This window comes from Ceratina calcarata, unplaced genomic scaffold, assembly GCF_001652005.2.
Source record: "Ceratina calcarata isolate Rehan_Ccalc_2016 unplaced genomic scaffold, ASM165200v1 scaffold514.2, whole genome shotgun sequence".
Lineage (NCBI taxonomy): Eukaryota > Metazoa > Arthropoda > Insecta > Hymenoptera > Apidae > Ceratina > Ceratina calcarata.
The window spans coordinates 1254876-1278339 of NW_017175971.1; the positions used below are offsets into that span (position 1 = coordinate 1254876).

At 44.4% G+C, this 23464-nt stretch overlaps 1 protein-coding gene across 1 annotated transcript in view; it reads left to right on the plus strand.

Moving 5' to 3' along the window:
- The window catches only part of LOC108628261 (disintegrin and metalloproteinase domain-containing protein 10), a 123339-nt gene that overhangs the window by 8090 nt on the left and 91785 nt on the right, over positions 1-23464 (plus strand). Inside the window, exon 4 of the mRNA XM_018030056.2 lies at positions 4222-5762. Within this exon, the coding sequence (XP_017885545.1) occupies positions 5672-5762 (91 nt within the window). The 5' untranslated portion in view covers positions 4222-5671. The remainder of the gene's footprint in view (positions 1-4221; positions 5763-23464) is intronic.

A 23464-nucleotide genomic window follows, 5' to 3' on the forward strand; every position in this document is an offset into this window, starting at 1 on the left:
TTTGTCAACATCAATAAAATGCCAAATAATCATACTTAACTCGTTAAATACTTGAGTTAGAAGAAAAATGTTTAGGAAATGCGTTTTTCTAAGGTACATAAACTTTTGGGATTAATTGTATAGCCAACACATCCTTAAGAGAAGTTCACGCATTTAATTGATATATTATTGAACAAAAGATAACATCATTTTTCTATTTCATCTTTACCTATCCAAGGAACGCGTTCCTCGATACTGAATCAAATGCATCAAATTAATTATCGTAACTTGTATTCTATAACACAAGATTTCGCAGAAATTTCATGCAGTTAATTTATCGGTCGTCAATACGTGGCGACGCGAGCAGCGATTCCACCTAGCAACCCCACGTAAGAAAGTACACGCACACGGGGCCTAATCTGATGCACGTGCACGTGCGAGATTAAATTAAGCCGCGTTTAGCTTTCCGTAAGCTCGGTCTTTCACGGAATCCGACGGGAACGAATCCGGGGGTTGGTTCCGACAAACAGAAAGCGCAAAAGCCGATAGTAACAAGATACATACTCGTGGAATCATGGGTTAGTGAAATTAAGAAGGTGACTCTTCCTTTTATCACTTTATTTTAATATTCAATAATACCAGAGAATTATGAAATTCTGTAACAAGAATTTCTTTGTGCTCGAAAATTATTCTACGTTTTGATAAAATTAAATATCGCGAGGCTTGAATCTTTCTGAAATTTTTGACGTAAAACGCCGTTTTCCGAGCTCGTATCGTAACTATGATCAAAGTTCACGCAGCAACAATTTTCAAGCCTTTGTCCGCCGCCGGATAACATTTCATAGATAAACGGTATTTCCCCAAACCCTTTAACATGACACGCGAGAATTACAATTACCCACATACGAACGTGGATAATGATAGGGCCACCTCTGCGAAAGTATCACGTGTATCAAAGTTCTGTACATATCACGAGTCCATACGAAAATTCGAGATAATGTAACTAGTTTCTACATCAGTTTGACAGAGTATTTGGTTTTATCATACAATGTACACCTAATTCATTGGATTTTAATCCAACATAGACAGGACAACTTTTTCCACCAAATTCCACCAATTATAATGACGACGCGTATCTGTCTGTCTATATTGTAATAATCCAACTAGTCAGATGTATGTATCCTTAAAAAAATGATAAAATAAGGATTTAAAAAAATGCACCGTCCAGGTATGCGAAAGGTTTTGAAATTAATTTGTGATGGAGAGGTCGGTTGCGGAAATTATTAAACATGAACGCGACGCATTTTTCGAGAGGCGGTGGCGTACGTTGCCCGTTTCTTTTTTTGAATAAAAAAATTAGAGAGGAGTAATTCGTTTTGTAAAGATAGCTTCATTAGATGTATTACCGCGCAGCATCGCACGCAAATATGTCCTAATTTTCCACGTAGAATACGAGCAGCAACGGCAATACCCGACGAGGATTACAGAGGCGGTGCGGAACTCATTACGCGGAGAATTTATAAAATCCTCTATCGGTTATAATGAGAGAACGTGTTTGCGCTTGGAGGAAAACGTGCTCTAATTACGCGAGCTCATCTCGATGCGTGTGTCAGCATTGAAAGGCCCCGCGGAGTGCTACGACACTAAGATAAAACATATCTACTTATCTGCAATTCATTCATGTAATTAGCATGCTTTCCTCATACATATTACAAAATTTCACCTGATTTGCTATCAAATTTACATGAAAATTTGCATAACGTAGAGAGCTGCATCGTTTCAAGTATCCATACTTGATTTTCAGTTTTCGAGTTTCGCGACATCGGTGAGCGATTGCAGCTACGGATATTTTTAAAATTTTCTGAGAACAAAATTCACTTTCTTTACGCGTTTACGGATGCGCGGCAATAAAATCAACGCCATTTGTTCGACATGCGCGAGATTTTACGAGCGGCCGGGTAGCGGGGCGCACTCGCATTGAGTCTGTGCCGGCGTTGATGTGGTCCGTATAAAAGAAACCGTGAACCGGCAAGTGGTGTGTCCGGTAAAGTGAACCGCGTGAAAGGCGTTCTTATTGTCACGCTTGCCTTCGCCTTCGCCTTCGCTTTCGGCCTCGCGCTTCTCATTGAGCGCTTCCTTTATCGCGATCGACGCCGCGACAGAGCTTTCAACCGAGTGAAATGGTCACCGACGTGAAAAGACGCACCACGCTTTCACTGCTTCGTAGATTTAAATATGCCGCATGAATAGAGAACGGTTGATTTCGTGCAAACCGCAGGATAGGATTTCGCTCGAAATCTTTTACATGCGTCTTTTCCGCGTTACAGCTTAGCTCTTGTACCGAGAACATTATTGGTTTATTGAGTGGGGAATTTCGAAGGGATGAAGGAAAAATGGAATTGTTAGGTAATTCGATGACGGAGAAAAGGGATTACTAAGTTAGAAAGTCGAGTTTCGCAATGGTAATTAGAAGAATAAGCGAAGTTAGTTAACAAAGCGGGAGATGCAAGACCATTTGTTCCCCCCTTTTTAGCGATAAATCTCGAGAGCGTTCAGCTTGTTAGCGACAATTGGAAAGCGGCAAGACGAAAAAGGGTATCGGAAACGGCTAATTAACTTGTTAATTGCGTTTCCGTTGACCGGACCAAGTAGGTAACTACCTGAATCGAGTATGCAAAGAGGCGCGTGACTGGAGGAAGACGCGGGATGAAACTCGGACGGGCGGATTTCCGTGCGGCAGGTGATAAATAGTGAAAACACGATAAGGGGCAACGAAAACAACGGCTCGACGCGGCGCGAGAGGGCGAGAGAAAGAGACGGTGGCAGGGGGGGGGGGTCGGTGAGGTATAGAGGTTTGCAATTAAAATTCAGTAACTCGCTTAACCGAACTGTATCTCTCGATTGTAGCCGTAGTTGTTACCGTTTAATACGATAAAGCCAGCACTGCTTTACACGAAGTACAAATCACCTCGCAATCAGAGCTTTCAGTTACTTTTGAATGTAAAACGATGAAGCGTTACAACCTCCGCGGATCCGTAGTGCAGACCTGCAAATTAATGCCGTATTTTGTGTCTGCCCGTCGCGACGACGACGGACCGACGACCTCGCCCCGCTGTTTCGTTAACGCGATTCGTTAGCCAGCCTTTCAAACCGAAACGGTTTTTACTCACGCTTGTTGCCTTTGTTGTTTCGAACAACGGATATCCTGCCGTTCTGTTATCAATGACAATACCGGCTTGCGTTGTTTTCTTATCTCGCTGGGACAAACAGAGTTTCATCGCTACGAAAGCAGTGTTGTTGCCGTAGCTGCGAACGATTATGCTCGGACGAACTTTCTATGAAAATTCTCGAAACGTCTCTACCGATTTTTTAAGAAACGAATGGAAACGGCCGTGTCAGTATTATTTTTAAGTCCGCGAGGAATGGAAGCGAACGTGACGATGAAATATTGCGAGTTTAAAAGCGTTTCATGTACGGTAATAATATTTTTCAAATAAATTAATTAGTACGGATGCCGTAGCTGTTGTCTCGTTGGACAAAGATAAATCGTTCGTTTAATTGGATTCTCCTAACAATAGAGGATTCGCAAGGAAGTGTAAGCGATGAAATTATTTAGCGCGAGTTGCGCGGCTAATTAATGGAACTGAGATTGCTTGTAGTAAATTGGGAAACGATCGTTCCGATCCAATGTAACGAACGTTTATGCATTCTTTTGAACAATGATTCCATTTTCCAATAACTGTGTTATAACGTTTCAACCCCGCGCGCGTGGTGTATTCGTAACGTTGTTAAAATAGGAAGCGAAACGACACGGGAAACTAGCGCGAACATTTAATTCGTGCAAGTTTCAAGCCTGGGACAAAAGGTGGAACATTATGAAATGTTTTTCATTGTTTTCTGGCACGAATCAAATTATACACGTATCTCACTATCGAGCTTTCCATTCGAAAGCACGTGACAAAGTGAACAAAGCTCTAGTCAGGAGAAAGTCAGGGGCGCAAAACATTTTCAGTAGCCAAGCCCCGCTCGTTAGTGGCACGAATTTTATTTGCATCCAATTAAAATGCAAACCTCCCGTTAAATGCTTCCAATAGTTTGGCGATCCCGTTCAATAAACTTGCAAATGTTTTTCGTGGCACAATTAAATCTCGCATAGCAATTCGTAAGATTAATGAATTTTGTGTAAACAATTTTGTCTCCCGTTACGACACGTTTACAATGAGTTGTCGCGTCGTGTTCCAGATCGCTGCTAATAAAGTCGTGGACGATTGGCGATCCTTAAGAACCCTCACGGCAAGACGAAGGACGGTGGTACCAGCGTCGTGTGATCTGCATTCGCAAGTTTACCAACTTTTGAGAGACGGTACCTCTCTCGTCTGGTCCGATGACAGAGTACATCGGTCTGTCCTCCCACGAAAGGAACCATCAGGAGATTCCCCGCCACGGACTGTGGAAAGTTTAATAAAGATCTGAGCATCGCAACAATTTCTCGTTGCGTGTTACATCTGCGTTGACGAGATGCAGCTGGATGTATCCTGCTTCGGCTGCGGCAGCCAGAAGTCGAGGATAAAACTTCGGGAGTGGTGAAGTGGCAAAGAAAATGGGATGCACTGTTCAGATTATTTTCTGATAATGGAACGAAGAGTGGAATGTCGCCAGACGATGAGGCACGGTGCAGATTCATCGTTTGAAACGTTCCAAGTCAAAGCGAGGTCGTGAAATGTTGATGGATTGGAATTTGGAATGATAATATCGTGACTCGAGTAGAAGTAGCGTTAAGGATAAGGCAGTAGCAGTAGTGCAATCTGGAATTCTGAGGACCGTCCAACCTACTCATTAGAAACAGCGCGCTTTCATCTCTAATGCATCGACGTCGAGTCGATTTGATTTTTAACCGAATATCGAATCCGCGGATCACCATGCCTGAGAGATCGGTTCGGGGATCCGTAGCAAGGATGCGCTACTCCGAAACTGTCTCGTGTACCGTATTCTATCCGCTGCAAGCTGCCTCGAAGCGGAATTTATTTCCAATCCGGGAGCAGATACGCGACCGGGTTACTGCGTATTCTTTAAAATGCACGGCTCGGATTCGATGAAATAAAACGCGGCTAGAAGATATCGGTCGCTTTCCCTCACGGTAACATTCGTGCAAGCTGAAGAGTGATGAAATTCTGATCATCGGAAACACCGACGAAATTCAGTAAGGATGTGATCAACGATTTAAGGACACTAGTAAGCGAGGCTTGGTTCGACGCTTAAGAAGACTTTAGTGGGAAGGGTAACACATCGCGCGAGCTCACCCCACGAGAGAGGGGTTCGAAACTATAGAGACTATGATACCAGTTTGATAACGTGGGTCAGAGACTCGGTGCACGGTCGCGAGCTGCTACGTCCGTGTCTGGCCCGGCCAGCCGTGTTCATACTCGTATTCGAAGGGAGTTTGGTCGGACTCGGAGATCTGAAAGAGGCTGCGGACGATCGTGAGTGAAAGGGTTGGAAGGAACCCGAAGACGAGCGGGCAAGAGCAACGAGGAGGGAGGGAGTGTGCGAGAAGGAGGAAGCTAGGGTCGGGGACTAGAAGAAGAGAAGAAGAGAACAACGGGCTGCAACGTGAACGTGGAAGTTGAAGAGGAGGAACGACGGGGGAGAGAGGACAAGCAGAGGAGGGAAGTTTCCGTCTGTCCGAGGGTGGATGGGGGTGAAAATGTTCGGAGTGTTGCTGGCATGTGTCTGGCTGGTTGCCGGCTCCCCGTTACATCCCTGGCCGCTAATACCGCACAAGGGTAAGTGCCCCTCGATCTGATAGTAATTTCTTATCGCTTCTCGTTTACCGTCGGAATATTCACGAATCGTCGCGAGCCCGCTGTGTCTCGCGATTATTTTCGACAGAAAAGAAGGAATCGTTATCCGCGTTCTTCGCTCACCGGGTGGTTCGTTATTTTTGTTTATTGCTGCGTGCGTTTTCTTTTATATGTTGATCATATGCTCACCTCCTTGATACGGATTACTGGATGGTTGGAAGTTTGTTGCAACCCTCTCTTTTTTCCTCTGTGGGTCCTCTTTCCATCGAAATTACAGGAGCCCCGACGAGAGGGCTGCAACGCGCTCTCTGCTAACCTTCCACCCTCGTAACGCAGACTCGGCAGACTGTAGTTTTACGGCTGATGCGAACACCGTAATTTAAAATACTCCGCGATAAAAGAGACGAACGATAACGGCTTAACAACGAGGGGAGGAAAAAGTTATTCCATTTCGCAACGTTGGTAATCCGATGTGGAAAAGTTGGCCAACGTTTTTCTGAAATTCTTCACGCTGCGGTTTTCTCCCGTGACTGACGATGATAGAGAACGTACTCCACCGGCTTTAGGGATATCTCTCTCGCCCTCGGTTTTCTAGATACTCTTTTGTTAATTTAAAGTTAGGTCACCGACTTTCTTTTCTGCAAGATGGACGTTTATTAACTGGCCGCATAAGAAAGAAAGAGAATGCTTTTAGATAAGTTAGAAAAGTTTACGCTGAATCAACTTGAAAATCTATATCCGACTGATATCGAGTAGAATAAGTTACTCCTTGGTCAGACATCACTCTCGATAGCGAACTTCTATACCGTCTTATTTTATTCCATACAGTTGTGCTGCGTTATGACTTGAACAGAATACTTTCATATCATTCCATCATCCCTGTATAGGTTGATTGCAAAAATATAATATCGTTGTTGAAAGGACGTGCAGTAGTAGAAGTATTTCTCTTGGCTGTAGGAGAAGAATTGAATATCGAGACGGCGAAAACGATTAATACGCGTTATATCTACAGACCCGATAGAATGCATCCTGCCGTGTGTTGGGGACATAAAGAAAACTGGCCGGAGTTTTGCCCGGGTTCTCTTTGTGTATCGGTATCACCGGTTCCGCCTATTGTACCCGGCGCGCTTTCTTCGAGCTTTCCTCAATGGAAATGAAGACACGAACCGGCGGTAAATCGAGCAACGTCGAAAAAGTCACGCTCGATTTCGCAAACGCGTACAACGCGCACCCGGCTATTACGCGGCTTTGCTCGCGTAATCGCGCCGCCATTTCGGGAATTAGTCCATCAGGATTCAACGTCGCGTGAGGCCAACCGACTCGTGTCGACGCCGTCCCTCGTTTTCTTTCCTTTTTTTACGTCCGGGGCATAAAGAGAGAGGGAGAGGGGAAAAAATGTGTACGCACACAGACACACAGTTTCCCCTCGTGGAAACGTTCCACCACGCGAGAGAACGCTCCGAACAGTTTCGAGGATTAATTGACGCGCGACGTCCCTCGAGTGTTCGTCCCGGAGAACGAGCCTGATAGACGCGGGAATGGGAGATTCCCGAACCGAGCTTTTTCCATCTCGATGAAATTAATTCCTCGAAACGATGAGAAAATTGTCGAGCGAGGCGAGCTTTTGTGTTCATCGCGAAATTCCCCGGGTATAGCCGGTATCGATTAACGCGAGTTTCCGTGAAACTTTTAACTCCGTTTCTTATTGGACGCGATAATGCTCGTGTCTGACGGAATGCGATTAAGAGTATCGATGGATCTATTCATTTATTGAAGGGTTAATTGGCAAATCAAGTAGACAGTTTATAGATGCATGTTGGCACATACTTTTTAATTATTAAAGTTCAGACTGTTCATATTTCGTTTCTGACTCCCACGAATAACAATTGATTTAATTAAAATAAATGAGGGACTTCAATCGATTCCGTGGTGATTCATTTCGAAAATCCCGAAGCGAAGCGGGTAAACAAAAGGAAAAAGCTAGATATTTATTTTAGGCGAGAGAAAAAAAAATAAATTTAATATTGCCACTCTCCCGCTCGCGTTGCGCGAAAAATGCGCAATTGGACCAACAAACGGAACAATTTCATTACGCTTAGCGGGCAATGTGTCCCTCGAGTGATGTGCCGCTTCTAATTTGGATGAGCTCTGTCTCAAAAGAGCAACTCATGCGGCAACCGGAACCGGCGGAAGACAAAGGGTGAAATTAAGCTTACGCGTCGTTACTCTTTGGATATCGAGTCCCCAAATTATGCATGTATTTCATGTATCATTTTTAAACCGTTTCGCTGTTCGTCGCCGATTTCCGGCGAGAGCACCTTTGACAGATAGTTTGAATATTTGGCAGGGTCATTGGAACGCGGTACACGCACGCGTTTATCCAATCGTTCTGCGAAAACGAAATTTCCCAATCGCGAAAATAAAATGGAAATCTCGGACATTTTGCGCGACGCGAAAATTTTTCCAAATTTTCATCCAGATGTCGAAATCGTACGAAACGAATTTCTATAAAACTGGCAAAATAAAATGACGATGTTAATCGGTGTGCGTACATACTAATGAAACGGTCGGCAATCAATTCTTATTGCTCTTACATCTGGCAACTTTGAAGTTCACGGGAAGCACGTATTTGGGTCTCGCATCCATTTTGAGTCGTTGAGTACCTAAATAATAGGAAACTCGGAAGTTCGTTCGGGGTTATATTCGTGAGTGGCAAATAATTAGGCCATGAAGCTAAGGGGTGGCATTAGGAGGTTGAGCAAAAAAATGCACAAAAAACGGTGAGACGCGACGTTTAGCGCATCGACGTTGGAATGAACGATCCCCCGGTGCAAACTAGGAAAATGGAAAACGAGGCGAATGTCGGTTTCAATCGAAGCTTTGTCACCGGCCCTCCCTGCGGATTTCTGTATCCATTTTCGTCAAATTCGAGAGCAGGTCCTATGCCTAGAGCGTCGCGACTCTCGTCATTTAAACCGGTTTCCCTATTCATCGCTCCCCATTTTTTGTTTTTCACCCCTCCTTCTGTCCCCACTTTCCTGCGGCCATTATACGCCGATCACCGTTAAATCTCGCGAGATTGTATTCCCACCGGCGCGCGGGTCGGGCGTCATTCGCGCGAAATTTCACGAAACGGTTTTATTTTACGGAGCGGTGAAATCAACGCGCCGGTTTTATTTTCCACAGACGACGAGCGCAGTTAATCGAATAATACATCGATCTTTATTCGTTCTCGTTAAACGAACATCGTTTCGAATATAATTTAACCGTAAACAATTGTAGAGGCAAAAAGAATTTCGAACTTCGTCGACGGTCATTACACAGTTGTCGTCGCAGGCCGATGAATTGTTCTAGTTAACTGCATAGGTAATTCACGTCTCTCTGTTAGCGATTTGCGAGTACCTATTTTGCATTGCGAGCGACGCGACGTGACGCGACACGACACGCTTTCTCGGCCACAACCCGAACGAGCACCGCGATGAATATTACCCGACGCGAAACTTTGTACAACCGTAAAATTGCATATTTTTGTGGCAACTAATACACCAATGCTGCTAGCTTCGGGCCGTTCGTTACGCTCACCAGTCGGTCACCGCTGATGCGAATGTTTTACAAATACGACTGATGACCGTCGAATGTTTGCCGGTGGCGATCCGCCGGATTGATAACGAAGCTACGCTTCAATTTTCAAAAATTTTCAAAGCCAGATTCGCAATAAAATAACAAATTGCCGTAATCAAAGCTTCGACGAAATATTTTAAAAAAAAAGCAAATTTATCTAGTGAATTTATCTTTATTACTTGCCCGGACAATGTGGAATTCGATTGGGATTGATCGAATCATGGGCACGATATGAGGGGAATGATATTAGCAGCGATACAAGAAGGAGTTCCATTTTATTCTCAATTTGTTTCCCATTTTCCGCACGGTTCCATCGGAGCACAATCGGTCAAACGATGGCAACCCTCTTATCACCGCCCGATCTGTCAGCTCCCAAGCCCTCGATTTCTCGTTCGAGCGAGAACGATTCGATAACGCACATCGTCTGCTCGTTCTCAGATAAGACCGCGGTGTTTGCCCCTCGCGGCTACGCTCTCGATCGTGCCAATATGCATTTATATTCCACTCTTCTTATCTGTAATTATTCTCTACACGCCTTCGATTTAGAAGCGAGCAAATAATTATATATTTTTCTCTAGTGAAACGTTTTCAATAAAATGATCCAATCATTTGTAGGTCTAAACGATCTCGTTTGTTTGTTCCAAAGACTGTTTTCGAATCAGAGATGAGTTCCTCGTTGGAAGAGGGTGGGAACGTATTTCGGAGCGATTGCTTTCGCGATTTTGGTCACGTAGATCTCTTGGACTCGGTCCAAATGCTATCCCTTAATCCTCCGGATCCTATCCATTAGACAAGTTAATTAACAAATTCAAGTCATAGTTGTATAGATTCCAAGACAGAATCTAGGGAAATCGATTTCCCAATTACCGCGCGCGCTAGTAGTATCGGACTGCGCCTAGTCAGACGTTTACCTCCGTGTGTTTTATCTCTTCTGACTGTTTCCATTAACAGCGTATCGGCTAGACATCAAGAATTTCTAGACTCTCGACCCACTGAATGAAATCTGAAAATCTGTACACACAAGAATTTCCCGTTTCGCGTAATCTAATGGCCAGATTTATCTATTACTGAATTTAACCGTTTAACGGAGCAACCATTGCTGTTATTACGTTTACTTAACAGCGGGTAGGAATTTAATTCGAGTTTAATTTTTGCAAACACCGATAACCCGGTTGCGTTGATTAAGGGTAATGCGGCCCCTATTTCAGAGAAGACACGGGGCTTCCATGGCAAGCTAGAGAGGAACGCTGTGTGGTTAAATCTGGCTGCGCACGGGCCAGGTAGTTAAAGGCTAGTCCCACAAATAAACGTTGAATTACTGTTCGCTATACTTCCTGCCGCGGTCTTGAATAGAACTGTCCTTGCGAAAAGCCTGTAAAGACGGTATTATTGCCGAGCGGTACAAGGCGAGGCTACCACATGACGAAGTACCTTTGACCTCCGTGAAACAACCATTCTACTCCTTCACGTTTATTCGACGTTTAATTACTAAAAATTGTTTTCACCTATTAAGATTAAAAAATGCAAAAATTGAGGAAGTATCCTACGGTTTAGTTTGTAGGAAACGAAATTTGTAATACAGATGTAAAAGATTGTCATATTTGTATGGAGTTAGACGATTTGTAGAGGAGTCAGAAAATCCTGTCAGTTGAATTCGGTTGAATGATAAATAGATTCTCGGTAGCACGCGTAAGAGCGCGGGATAAGAAACAAAATGGGTAGCGGTAGCGTTATCGGTCGAAGCCCCGTTAGAGAGCCCTCGGTTTTTTGAAGAACCCGAATCACGCGAGGAGAGATGGAGAACAGGCGCGGGGGCGAGAGCAGATAGAAGAGAGGAGAACGTCTCGAAAGGTGGCTGCTCCTGGCAGTGCTCGTGCGGAATAAAGGGCCCTCGAAGGGGACACTCGACCTCGATGTAACGACTTTGCACACGCTCGTAACTCGATATTGTGAAATCCTCTTATCGCATAGCAGCAGCAGCAGCTGCTGCGAGGCGCGCCGAAGGACCATCGGGGAAACGCGAAAAGGACCGTCGCTGCCGCGATTACGCGAGCCCCTCTTCTTGTCGGACTCTAATTTCCCTGTTTCCGCACCCGGAAAAACGACACCCGGCAAACAAAAAGATTAGCTCGCTGTGTACGGTTTTGCGTCGCCTAGACCGTAACGCGAGGAAGTTTCTTCATCCTAACGAATCATCGAATCTAATCCGGATTAAATGTAGATAATTTCCTCGCCGAATTAAAAGTGTATTCCGTAATCTTCGACGCTCGAGATTGAATATTCTTATTTCTCTGTGCAGCACAGATCGAACGATAAAATTGTTTGGTGCGGCCAGCAGTGCGAAGCAAGAGGAAAACTCATAATTTATGGGAACCGAATGGGTTGGGAGGGAATATCTTCGATCGCTCGGTAAGAGAAAACAAGAATTCCTCTCTTTAGGAGGGATCGAAGAGCTCGGTCGAAGATTTCGAGAGGATCTTTAACGAGCTTCAAATGGGAGTCCTCCGTCTTCCTCTTTGAGTAGTTGCTCGAATATTCCCGGGTGATGGTAACGAGCAGCTGGAAATTTCAGGGTATCGATTCGCTTTTTTAAGGATCCTCGGAAGGGGAGCGTAAACTGTCGAACATAACGACGCTAACGATTGCGCTCCCCTTTCCGAAGAAAATAATTATTGCACGATCGTAATCGACTGTGAAATATTTAGACAAACAGCGAATACACATTAAAGCGGAGGAAAAAATTGAGAAAGTGAAGACGGGCGAATGAAAGAATGATTGAAAACACATACTTCTCATTCTCTTCTGTCGTTGGACATCATGTTTGATGACGTCGCATTTTCTTCTAAGTTCCACCTGCGACCTCATTCCTGTCGTTCGTTCGCGTTGGCAGTTTCTTTTACGTTTATTACACCCGCGGCATCGCGTCGCGGCAAAGCTTCTTTTTCCACGGTTGAGCATACGGCGAAGGTTCTCGCGACTTGATGAATTGCCGCGTAACGCGAGGAACAACACCCCAGGATTAATAACGTCCTTCCAACAGAAAAACCGGATAATTGAAACAACAGCGCTACGCTCGCGCTGCGTTACATCTGCGTTAGCCAGGAGGAATGATTAATTACGTTTCTAAAAATCGTAGATCGATACATTACGGTTTACTCCTTGAGAAAATCCTAATTAAAAGTCTTATGAGTAATCTTTGTATATTTTCGTCCACTATAATCATATTGGAAGTTTTTCGCAATGTCACATGATTCAGAAATAATGGCATGCGTTATGTGTATGTTTTCTGAACACCGAATTTGTTTAACTATAATAAATTCCGTGTCTCGTTCGGTCTATTCACGATGTATAAGAAATTTGTAGAATTACGATTTCCTTATTTTTGACTATTACCAAATACGGCTTGCGAATCTGTTTTGCGTACCCGCAAGCGCTTGAGCTGATCTCTGGAAGGGGAACGGTAATTCGAGTAATTATACAGCGATATCTTGGCAGAGGGTGTGAAACGCCAACGGCAGCCTATCATAGGGGCAAGAGTTGGCGAAGCAGTTTCTTCATTCGTTAGAGAAGTTTCGCCGGCGTATTAACGCCAGTGGATTCGATTAAAGGATGCCCGACGGTGGATGCACCGTCGCGCTATGAGCGTGATTTAATTTAATCAGACGGCCGAGGGTGCGAGAGAGAGAGAGAGAGAGAGAGAGTGCGCCTAACGTCTAAGGGATCTGGTTTGCCTCGTGAGACAGACGGTGGAGAGAGGGAGACATCTCGAGAGCTCCCGAGGACAGGGAAACGGGATTAATAATTGACGGGGGCCACTTCCGATCTCATTATACCAGCGTAATTGGCAGCGGCAAGCCTCCTCGTTATGATATCTCTCGTTAAAGCATGGCGACGACCAGACAACGCGGTTCTCGTATTTTAAGCCTCTTACAAGTTGCACCCGGCGGCGGGATGTATTTAACGGGGGTCAGCTTTGTTTCCGCGTTTCTAAGGTGAAGGCACCGTGGAAGCGCGTAATTTGCTTTTTTATCGAGGGAAGGGAGGAGTGGAGGGGAGGGGGATAGGTCCACAAACCTTTTAACGCAACGCGCCGAGGGGATTATCCCTTTGCGCGAGAGGGTGGCGTGGGAGGTAGCGCAGGCTTTCTTCAAGTTCTTGCACAGAATTTAATTAATGCTGCCTTTATCGCAGCAGCATTAAATAAAAAAGTGGTTTAAAAGCGAAGATTTGCTGAGATCAAGGGAGAAGTAGCTGGTAACTTGAGAACCGTGTAGATAGACGGATAAACGAGAGCTTCTTAACGAATCGAGATTAGAGAGCGAGTTTTGATAAACGGTTCGATGTCAAAGGTTAATCCGATTTGGATTCGACGCGTCGTGCTTATTCGCGTTGAGAATGACCGATTGTTCAGCCGGCTGTTCAACTCATTCGCTGCTTACTGGTCGTCTACGGTCAAGGTTATTAAATTTCGAAGTAATTTTACAAAGCGTTGCGGTTGAACCGGAAGGGCGAGAAAATTTCGTTAGCCTTTTGTGCGAATGACTTGAGTCTTAAGGTGAACAGAACGAAACGGTAAAGACCTCGTTGAAGGTTCCACCGACTCGAACGGCAGAAGAGATTGTGGTTCAACGTGACAGATCTTGATGCTCTCGAAAATCAAGGCTGCCGTAGTTAATTCCGTTTAGGTTCAAAGAAAATTTCCTTATTGCACATAAAGGGTTCGTAAAAAATTATTCGATTCGTAGACAACGTCCTATAAGAATTTTCACTTATCAGCAGGATAAATGGATTCTGTTTGTCAGTGACCAGATAACAGTGCTAAATTCTAAATTACGCATCGTAACAAGCGATGGATTTTTAATTATCGTTTTTCAACCTGTTTGAAACAACCTCGAACGAATCGTGTAGCAAGCAGTTGCAATTTGTCTGAATCGACGACGCGTTGGAAATCTGAACGAGTGGCGATCGACACTTTTTCGAACCGGACTGTCTGATTTACTCGACGAAACGAATGACGGAACGGAGCAAGGGGCCACGGGCTCGCCGTCGAGAATTCGCAATTACGTTTCTCTAATTCCTAGCGACATAAACCGAACGCAAGCGTGTTCGGCTTTTATCGCATGAACGGACACGCTTATTTATCGATAGGTCGTAAAAGAGCGGCCGGCAAACGGCTCATAAACGAGTCTCCAATAAAACTGGCGTGCTTTCGTGCTCCCTCGTCCACACCCACCCCTGGAGGCTTTCCGATCCAGCACACCTCGGAGCGGATCGTTAGCCGGAAATTTCGAAGGCTCCTCGCTCGTAAATTTTGTCCATGAATTTTTACGACACGTTCGATCAGCGATCCGTGAGAGGGAACTTTTCTGCGAAAAACTGTTTTTAATTGCCCGGCGCTATTGTAATTCTACTGTTACACAAAAGAACTGACAAGAATATCATGTTCGTATCCACGATCGATTTCTGAATCATCGTTTTTAAATAAGATCAAAAAATGTTTAGGCAACTAACGGTGAATGGATACCTGAAATCTAAGTATCTAATTTCGAATGCAACGAAGCCAGAACAGTAGTTTAGTGAAACAATTGCACAAATACACCCGGGCAGTGCTAATCGAAATTTGTACGCTGTTACCGGTTTGTCGAGTGGTTGGTCGTTTAACCGAAAGGGTGTAGGGTAGCGCGTTCTGTGGGATTCCGCAGGAATCGGCTACGTTGTCTCTCGCCCGTAAATTCATTGCCGCATTATTTTATTACACTGGCGCGGCGCGGCGCGTTAGTAAAATTGCCACTGGATTGATGGCCGTCCCATATTCCTGTCAAACGGAAAATTCGCCTAAACCCAGTCACCCTCGCGTTGCTCGTCATAAATACACATTAACCCGATTCTCTGCCCCATCGTTTTTCACTTATCGGTAAGCCACATGAACTTACGACCGCGTAAATAGCGAGCGCGCAAGCTACGAATTGAATAAGCCTCACGAAATTCCGTTTTCCGTTTTTATCAACCTCCGCTTTTTTTTTCGCGTATTTCGTTGCGTTGCACACGATGCGATCGCGAAGCTCGCTGCCGGTGTGTTCCCGTTCGTTCCTTTACTGTTTCGCCGCAAGTGATGTGGGTCAATGATGGATCAGCCACTGAAGGAGCCTCCATTCACGAACGTCATTCAACGCGGGGAACAATGGAACTACGTTGAGAACGATGTGAAATGTCCAAAGGACAATAGTAGAATAGACCGGATCTACGTTAGAAGTCGCAAAACAAATTTCTTCTAACTTTTTTCTTCGAACTTCTCTATAAAAATTGTACTACTTTTCGCGAAGATGTTTACAAGATAAGACTCTGTAAAAGTAGTAATCACGTAGTTCCGGAAGAAGTGTTTGGAACCGAATGGCAGCGTGTTACCGTTTCCTGCTATCAGTATTTACCTTCGTTCTCGGGTTCGGGTCCCGCTAATTCGACTGGAAGCGTACAGTGCCGGTTCGAAATGAATCTAATCTAGCTGGGCTGCTCCGTTTCCGAACGAGCGATCGTTTTTTGTTCCGTTCGAGCGAAGTGCAGCGACCGTCCGGATTTCGCGGAACGTCGTAGTCAGAGTGGGAAACTTTACGAAAATGGAAAAAGTCTCGGGGAGAGATTCCTCCTGCGCTTCGTTCGACGGTCCAGCCACGCTCCTCGCGACTGGGGAGAAGAGGAGAGGTTATTCTTGCTTCTCTCCCGGCAAAAAGTCGATACGCCGCTGCGGCGGACTTTTAGAAGAGTCACGAGCAGGTCAGAAATCCACGGTTTCGAGGCTGTAAAAGATTGAAGTCTTCGCGAGGAACCGACAATACCAAAAGAACCGTGGGATATGAAATTGTATTATTTCATCTCGATTCGCTTGAATGAAGATCGAGGCGAACACACGATCGTTCTTGAGCTCGATGCGCGTCGCTCGTATACTACGGTCCAACATTTTTTGGTCCGCGAGTTTCTGCAGGAACGAACTATGTGGTCGGATACTACAGTGTACTCTTGCACACTATTTCAGATTTATTTAATTCACCGTCGACGTAAAGACAAAGTGTCTGTCCTGTGCAAACAGGAAGTTCAAGCCGAACAGCAGCGCGAAGCTTCGGGTACATATTTGGAGAGGAATTAGGATGGGACTAGATCCGACACTTTTTATAACCGGGCAAAAAGTTGTGTGCACACGGGCTGGCAAAGAAGTGGGTTACAAAAAGGGCTCGACTACAATGGAAATATTGTTTCATGTAATTCCGATATTATTTGCCTGTGGATTATCGTGAATTCAAGAAGCAGAAATCTCGTTGAAACGTTCTCCCCGCTTCTGTATCGAAGTTGGTACATCTCATTCTCCGCTCATTGGAAAAAACAGGGTGGAATAAAACAATCTTCCACTGTTTCCAAAGAATAAATACATGACCAACAAAGAGCCCAGAGAAGAGGAAAGCTCGATAGACAAGGCGATTGTGGTGGAACGCAGTCGTTATCTCGCGTTTTTTTCTCTCGTTGAGGGCACTCCGTCGCTGCCTCTTTCCATTCCGATTCTCATCCACTTTCTCTTATTCGTGACGTGTCGAGGAGTTCGGACAATAGGATGAAGTAACGGTACAATGGTAGGGGCGTGGGAGGGGGGGGGGCGAAAGAGTATCGGATAGACGAATAAAGCTATAAAATGAAAAAAACATAATCAAACAGGGTGGGATGGTTGGAACTCTGACGAGAGGATGAAAGAATCCGAGGAGTGTAAATCAGTAGCAATTTTTTGTCGATTCGAAATGAAGTCGGAAAATGAAAAGATTAAAACCGGCGAGGGGAAAAAAAAACAATCGGGGCGAGGAAAATTGGGGAGTGTAGAGCATAAAAGGCAGAAGAAAAAACAACTAAGTTATCAAAGGAACGGGTGACGATAGCGCGACGAAGATGGAGTTAAAGAAGGAGGAAAAGAGATAATCAGAAAGCGTGTAAAGGGGTACAAAGAGAAGTAGAAAAAGGATACATATGAAAGAAAGAGGGAGAGTATTCCGGGATGGAAGGAGGTAATGAAAGGTGTGTGTTTGTGAGAGTGTGTGTGAGAGAGAGAGAGAGAAAGGTAGATAGAGAAAGATAGAGCAAGCTGTGGCCCAGACGAGGGCTGGGAAATGGGGTGGGTGGGTACGGGGGTTGGGTGAAAATCGACGCGTCCTGCAAACATCGACGCTGAAAATAGCGAACCCGCTGTGTAATTGCAGCGAGAAAGTGACCTACCGAATCGGGGACACGGTACGTGACACACGAAAAATTGGATAATGCGAATTGGCGGTAACAACCGGGACTCTCCGTTCAGGGGGTGAGTGTGTGCAGAGGAGGGAGGGTTGATTCCCGAGTAAAATTGCGGGCAACGATGTGTGTGTACGTGTGTCCAGGGAATGGTATGGGACGCGGACCGGACTGAGGGGAGGGGACAGGGGACGAAAATGGGCAGGACGATCGCGTTGTAACGAGACGGGAAAAGTGTTGCACAGTTAATGTGGTACCATTTCTGACGCAGTTTGTTTGCAAACGTTATACGTAACGGCCTTTAGATGATACACAATTTCTCGCTATATTTTTAAATGTTCAAATATATTTCGATACTTATTCCTTCTATTATTACTGCTTGTTCACTATTGGAACAAATTGATTATTTATTTTAATCGAAAGGCCGTAAAACTGATGAAAGCTTCGATCGCTTATCGTGGATTTCCTTGCGGCATTTCTGTTGTTCGAGAAAGAGCATTGCGAAATTCCCTTGCAATTCGTTAATGTTTTGTCGAAGAAAAAACAGAGACCTAGATGGTCGAGGGAATCGATAATCCCTGCACAAGTTCCACTTTACAAAGAAACATTTACCAAGCGAAACTGTTGTGTGTGCCTGTGCGTGGCACAACAGGATTATTCCAACATGGGCGCTCTCCTCGAGTGCGAGCTTGGTAATTATGGAAAGTTACCGCTCTTTGATCGAAGTGAATCCGTATACTTTATTGACAACCCCCGGACGCTAACTTTTCCATTAGGAAGACACCGAACGAATTCCCCTACAGGCGAATAAATCTCCTCCGAGTTGCTTCCTCGTGGACGTTGACTCAAAAGGGGAAACACTCTTAAAATTGCGTTTAAGAATGCACGAGACGCTTTATTCGAAAAATAGTCACCCGTGTTTTCCTTAGGCGGCTAACTGCAATTAATGTTTAGAGAGGAATTATCGTTTCGTTCGTTAACGAAGGGTTAACATTCCGGATTGAAGCGCAAACACGGTCTCGTTTGCGTCCGAGGAGGTTTCTTCGCTGAGGATTTATTTGAACGTTGGTGAAAACCGACCTCAAGTAGACGGGGTATCAAACGTTGGAATTTATTTTACGTTTCGCGAACTCTCGTGGGATTCAGAACATCGATTAAAGTTTAATTGTTTCCCATCACCGAGACTCTATCGAAAACGTCGTATCACTTTTATTCCCGCTGATAAGTAGCAGTTTTATAGACTCTCACTCCATTCATCACAGTCCCTTTCATTTACTCCCGGTAAAATTGTTGTTTTATTTTCTATAGTTCGTCTCCAAATTATTTGATGACATTTAATCTTCATATTATATTTTGTGCACTTGAATGTCCAGATCCGTGAAGTTCGTTAAAAATGGTAAAGATGCGTTTTGTGTAGGCATGTTGCGGAAATTTTAAGGGCGTGTAATGCATGTAAAAATGGTAACAAACCCGAACTAGGATGCTCCCGGGTTCATATAACCAACATACTTCCATTCTATGTACATACACACCGCTAACTCCGTTGCGGCTGACCTTTAACGAGTTACTCCACTGCTCGCGATTCAACCCGCGCATTACCGTGAAAGCCTGGTTACGATACAATCCGATGGATACAATTATCAAATTCAGACAATCAATTTAACGTTTCTACGATTTTTTCTAACTTTTTACTTCCTGCGCAAAAATAATAACAATAATGTTAGAACTAGTAAAGAAAAATTCGTGACCAATCACCTTCATTCAAGCTTTCCAGCGCAATCTTCTATTACAGTTCTTACGGTATCAAGTTTTAAAACTCTTATCAAATTCAGAAATGGAATACAAATTGAATTGATACGTGCATAGACGTCGTGGATTTATGCAGAAATAAATAAACTGCACGGAGTAGATTGTGTAAAGTCGTTCGCGAAATGTTTCGTGAAAATTGTACTCTAACATATCTCGGGCTAAAATTTGTTGTGTACTTTAATACGTCGTAAACCGAAAGATACGCGTGTCATGGAAAATTAACCGTACCGCTGCTAGATTAATAACAACACACACGCAACGTGAAGGACTAGGAGCTAGCATAAACTCGTCTTAATTGTTTCAGCAAACTCTAACCGCTCTAGAAATTACGTGAATATTACCAGGCGAAACCGTGAATGAAGGGAGCCGGCGTGTCTTACCCTCCCGTGTCTAAACCGTTTTCTTTAATATTCTAAAGATCACTACAGACAGGGTGGCTGATGAATTTTGTATCAGGTATTAAAAATTTATTGACGCTGGAACATCTTTCCTAATCCTCGTCAGTGTAATTTCCTTCAGAAATTGTTGAACGATCTCGCGTAGTTCCGAAACGGGAACTAAAAGTGGACAGAGACGTTGCACGTCTTTCACGTCAGGCTAAAATAGAAACTAATTGCTGAAGAAATTCTGAGCAGTATTCTGAACTCGCAGTTTAGTTCATTACGCGTTCCCAACACCGCCACCATGTCACTTTCGGTATTTGTCTGCCAGATTTAATTCACCTTGCGAATTTCGTGTCTTGTACACGACGATTATTTGAGTAAACGAATATCGCAAAGACATGACACATTGTCTTTAAAGACCGTGGATGGATCTATATATATCTAATAATTATTTTTTATTTTTTATCTCGAATAATTCAGGACTAATCGATTAATTAGTTCGTTCATCGTCAATTATTTATAAACGAGTGGAATTCAAAGGAAATTGCATAGGGACGATCCTACAAGAATTTGATAAACTTACAATAAATCTTGATTAAATCCTGTTAGATTTTTTCTGAAGACTTGATAACTTCTTCTGTAGAACGTGCTGTTTCTCAGGATGTCTATACATTATCAATGCCACTAGAGAAGTACTAATAAGACGAAACTAATCAAGAATTGGCCGAATCCTGTTTTCTATTGCATTCGAGGAAACGATTTACTTCGATCCGGATGCACGAGCTGTTTCCTCTACAAATAAATGATCAGTCCATTCCTACCATTCGCTCTGTGCATGTTCCAACCCGTGTATTAAATATTTAATCCATCCCCCGAAGTTTCTGGTCATCGTGCTTCGTGCGAATTACCAAACAGTGCAAAAAGACCTCGGACGCTTTTTCCCGGCGACTAGGTAGATACACTATCCATTTAACGCGGACGTTAATTCAAAATTCATGAAACAAGTGACGAGGGGATTAGGATTCCATTTCCCTTCCGTTCTCTTTTAGACAGTCTATTCTCTATTCCCTTGATCTCTTGAACTCTGACGTTGTATCCGTTGTTTAGACAAGTTCGTCACTGACAATTTTAATGAACAAATCGGATCATCGGTGGTCGGGTGAAAAATAGATCTTTATAAAGAAGCATATATTTTTTCCGACATTAAAACGTTTTCTATACGACGTGGAAAATTGTTCTGAAGAAATTCCTGTCGTTTGTCAAGTGGAAGTTCCTCCCCTTGGGTCGGGGATCAAACTCGAGGAATTTCGTAACGCGTTGACAACCGCCGACGAAAACTTTTGAAAACCGTGTTCGAACTAGGGAAACTGTCGAGCCGCGTTGCGGATATTATATCGTCGGTCGGGTTCCAAGTTTCGATTGCAGCCGGCTGCGGAACGGTTCTGTAAGCTTCGGCTTCCCCATGGAAAATTCGTCTTAGTTTCCATATACGCGAATTCCCTCTGTGATTTGTCACGGTAGCGAGGCTACTTATTTGTACACGTTTACGTGACCGTGCGCAATAGAACGCAACTGCGCGCCGAATTTACCGGCCCGCGAATGATCGATTTTCAGCGACTACTGTGCCGGGGTCAGCTTGCCTCGACGAGACACATTACTCGCGCTATAGTTTCGCGAAAACGTTATTGAGAGCAATACGCTGTGACGTTGCACATAGAGACGAGTGATACATCGTGTAACTGTGAAAGCAATCAGCGAATTTCATTGTTGTATAAATGTACAGATGACGTAATGTAAATTCCCTCGGAAATTATAAATTCTGGCACAAATTCAATTACATTAACAGCGTTTGCTTCTGTAATTACTGTCTGCAGTGTACGACGATCATATTTGGGTTAGCGAAATAGAACTGGCAGAATCATTGGGATTTTGTCGCGCGCTTGGGTCATTCGCGAACACCACTTCGGGACGTATTCAATGAAATCGACTGCTGGCTAGATATTACGCCGTCAGAGGAGTAATTTACGGTTTGTTCTCGGATTTCATCTGTTACCCCGTTCTTTGAAATCGAACTTCGATCCGTGAAGGCAGATAAAAACCGAATCCCCGTATATCGACACTGTTTTTGTACGCCTGTCGCGGCTCGACACAGGACACGAGGGGTGTTGTTTGTTTCCTGTTTTGCACGTCCGACCGTTTTCGCCAAGTTTCGAAATAGGAGAACCAGGCTGAGTTCCAGGCCTCTCTCACACGGAGCGATGTAATTGGGTTTGAAGGGAAAGAGGATGGAACTTTGAGACAGTTTCGGCTGGTAAGACAAAGAGACAAGTTTAAAGCTTCCGTTGAAAGCAGTTTACACGAAGGCAGAGGCTGTTAAATGGCCCTGGCCTTCTTCCTTGTCTCCCCGCGTTTCTTCTTCGCCTTTGAGTCGTAACATATTAAATGTAGCGTGACGGCAAAAGGAATTCTATTATTCTTTCGTCCGTATTCAATTAATAGAAAAAAAAGGCTATCAGCTTGGAAACATATAATATCCCGTTTTCCAATTGAACTGCCAACGCAGGGGGTCATCTTTCATGACTACGTGCGGCGCATTAGCCGTTGGCTCTGCAAAAATGGAGCTCGGCTATCGTTGACCGTTATCGTAACCGTAACCATCATTGTCCTCGAATGGTGCGAACCTCGCCGCGTCGAAATCCTATTAATGACGTTCGAGCGAATTCGAAACGTCGCGTCGCGATACGAGGGGAATCAGCGTCAATCGGCGAGACACGACGCGCAATTATGACAGCCAGAGCCGATTGTGGGTCGCGAAAAATCAGCCTCGATAGGCACTTCGCGTCCCGGGCGGGCAGAGGAGCCAGATACAGGTCGAATTTCGACTGCTGCGTGCACGCGCAGCGACGATATCGCGATCTGCTCGCCGACAGAGTTATCCGGAATTTCCGACGGATATCGCACGCGCCATTGACTGACGCGTCCGACCGGTTATCTGGTTCTTGTGAAATTTCCCATTGAGGAGAAATTGTTGCGGAGGACATCGCAAATCGAACGCTGAGAGCTGTATGATTTCGTACGAGATCACTTTAATTCCGATGCTATCTATCTCGGGATAGCCAGAACGGATGACAGCCAGACTTCGTTCTTTAATGGATTTATTTATATTTCGAAGCGATTAGTCGGTTCATGAATTTTAAATCGATTCGCGGCGGGGAGTTTTCGAAAAGAACAGACCGCTATCGAACGTGGAATCGTTGCTGTTCGCGTCACGCGACAAATATTAAACGGTTAGGGGAGGTCGGCGAGCATTTATTGTTGCGTGTAAAGGCACGCGCATTGCGAGTGACGGTGAGCACAATTACCGGCGTGAAATGTTTGCTCTGGCAGATGGTTTAATAACGTGGATGGCAGCTACCATTGTAGTGTACAGTTAATGGGAAATATTATTCGGCACTTTGTCCCTCGCATTCGATTCGAAGGTTCCTGCGACATAAGCAATTTTTGGTTCACTACATGAAAAAATGTCTTGGCCAGCTCTGTTCTCTCTCGGTTGTTTTTATGTTCCGAGCTGCTCACGGGTGACAGTTAAGGATGTACAGGCTATACATA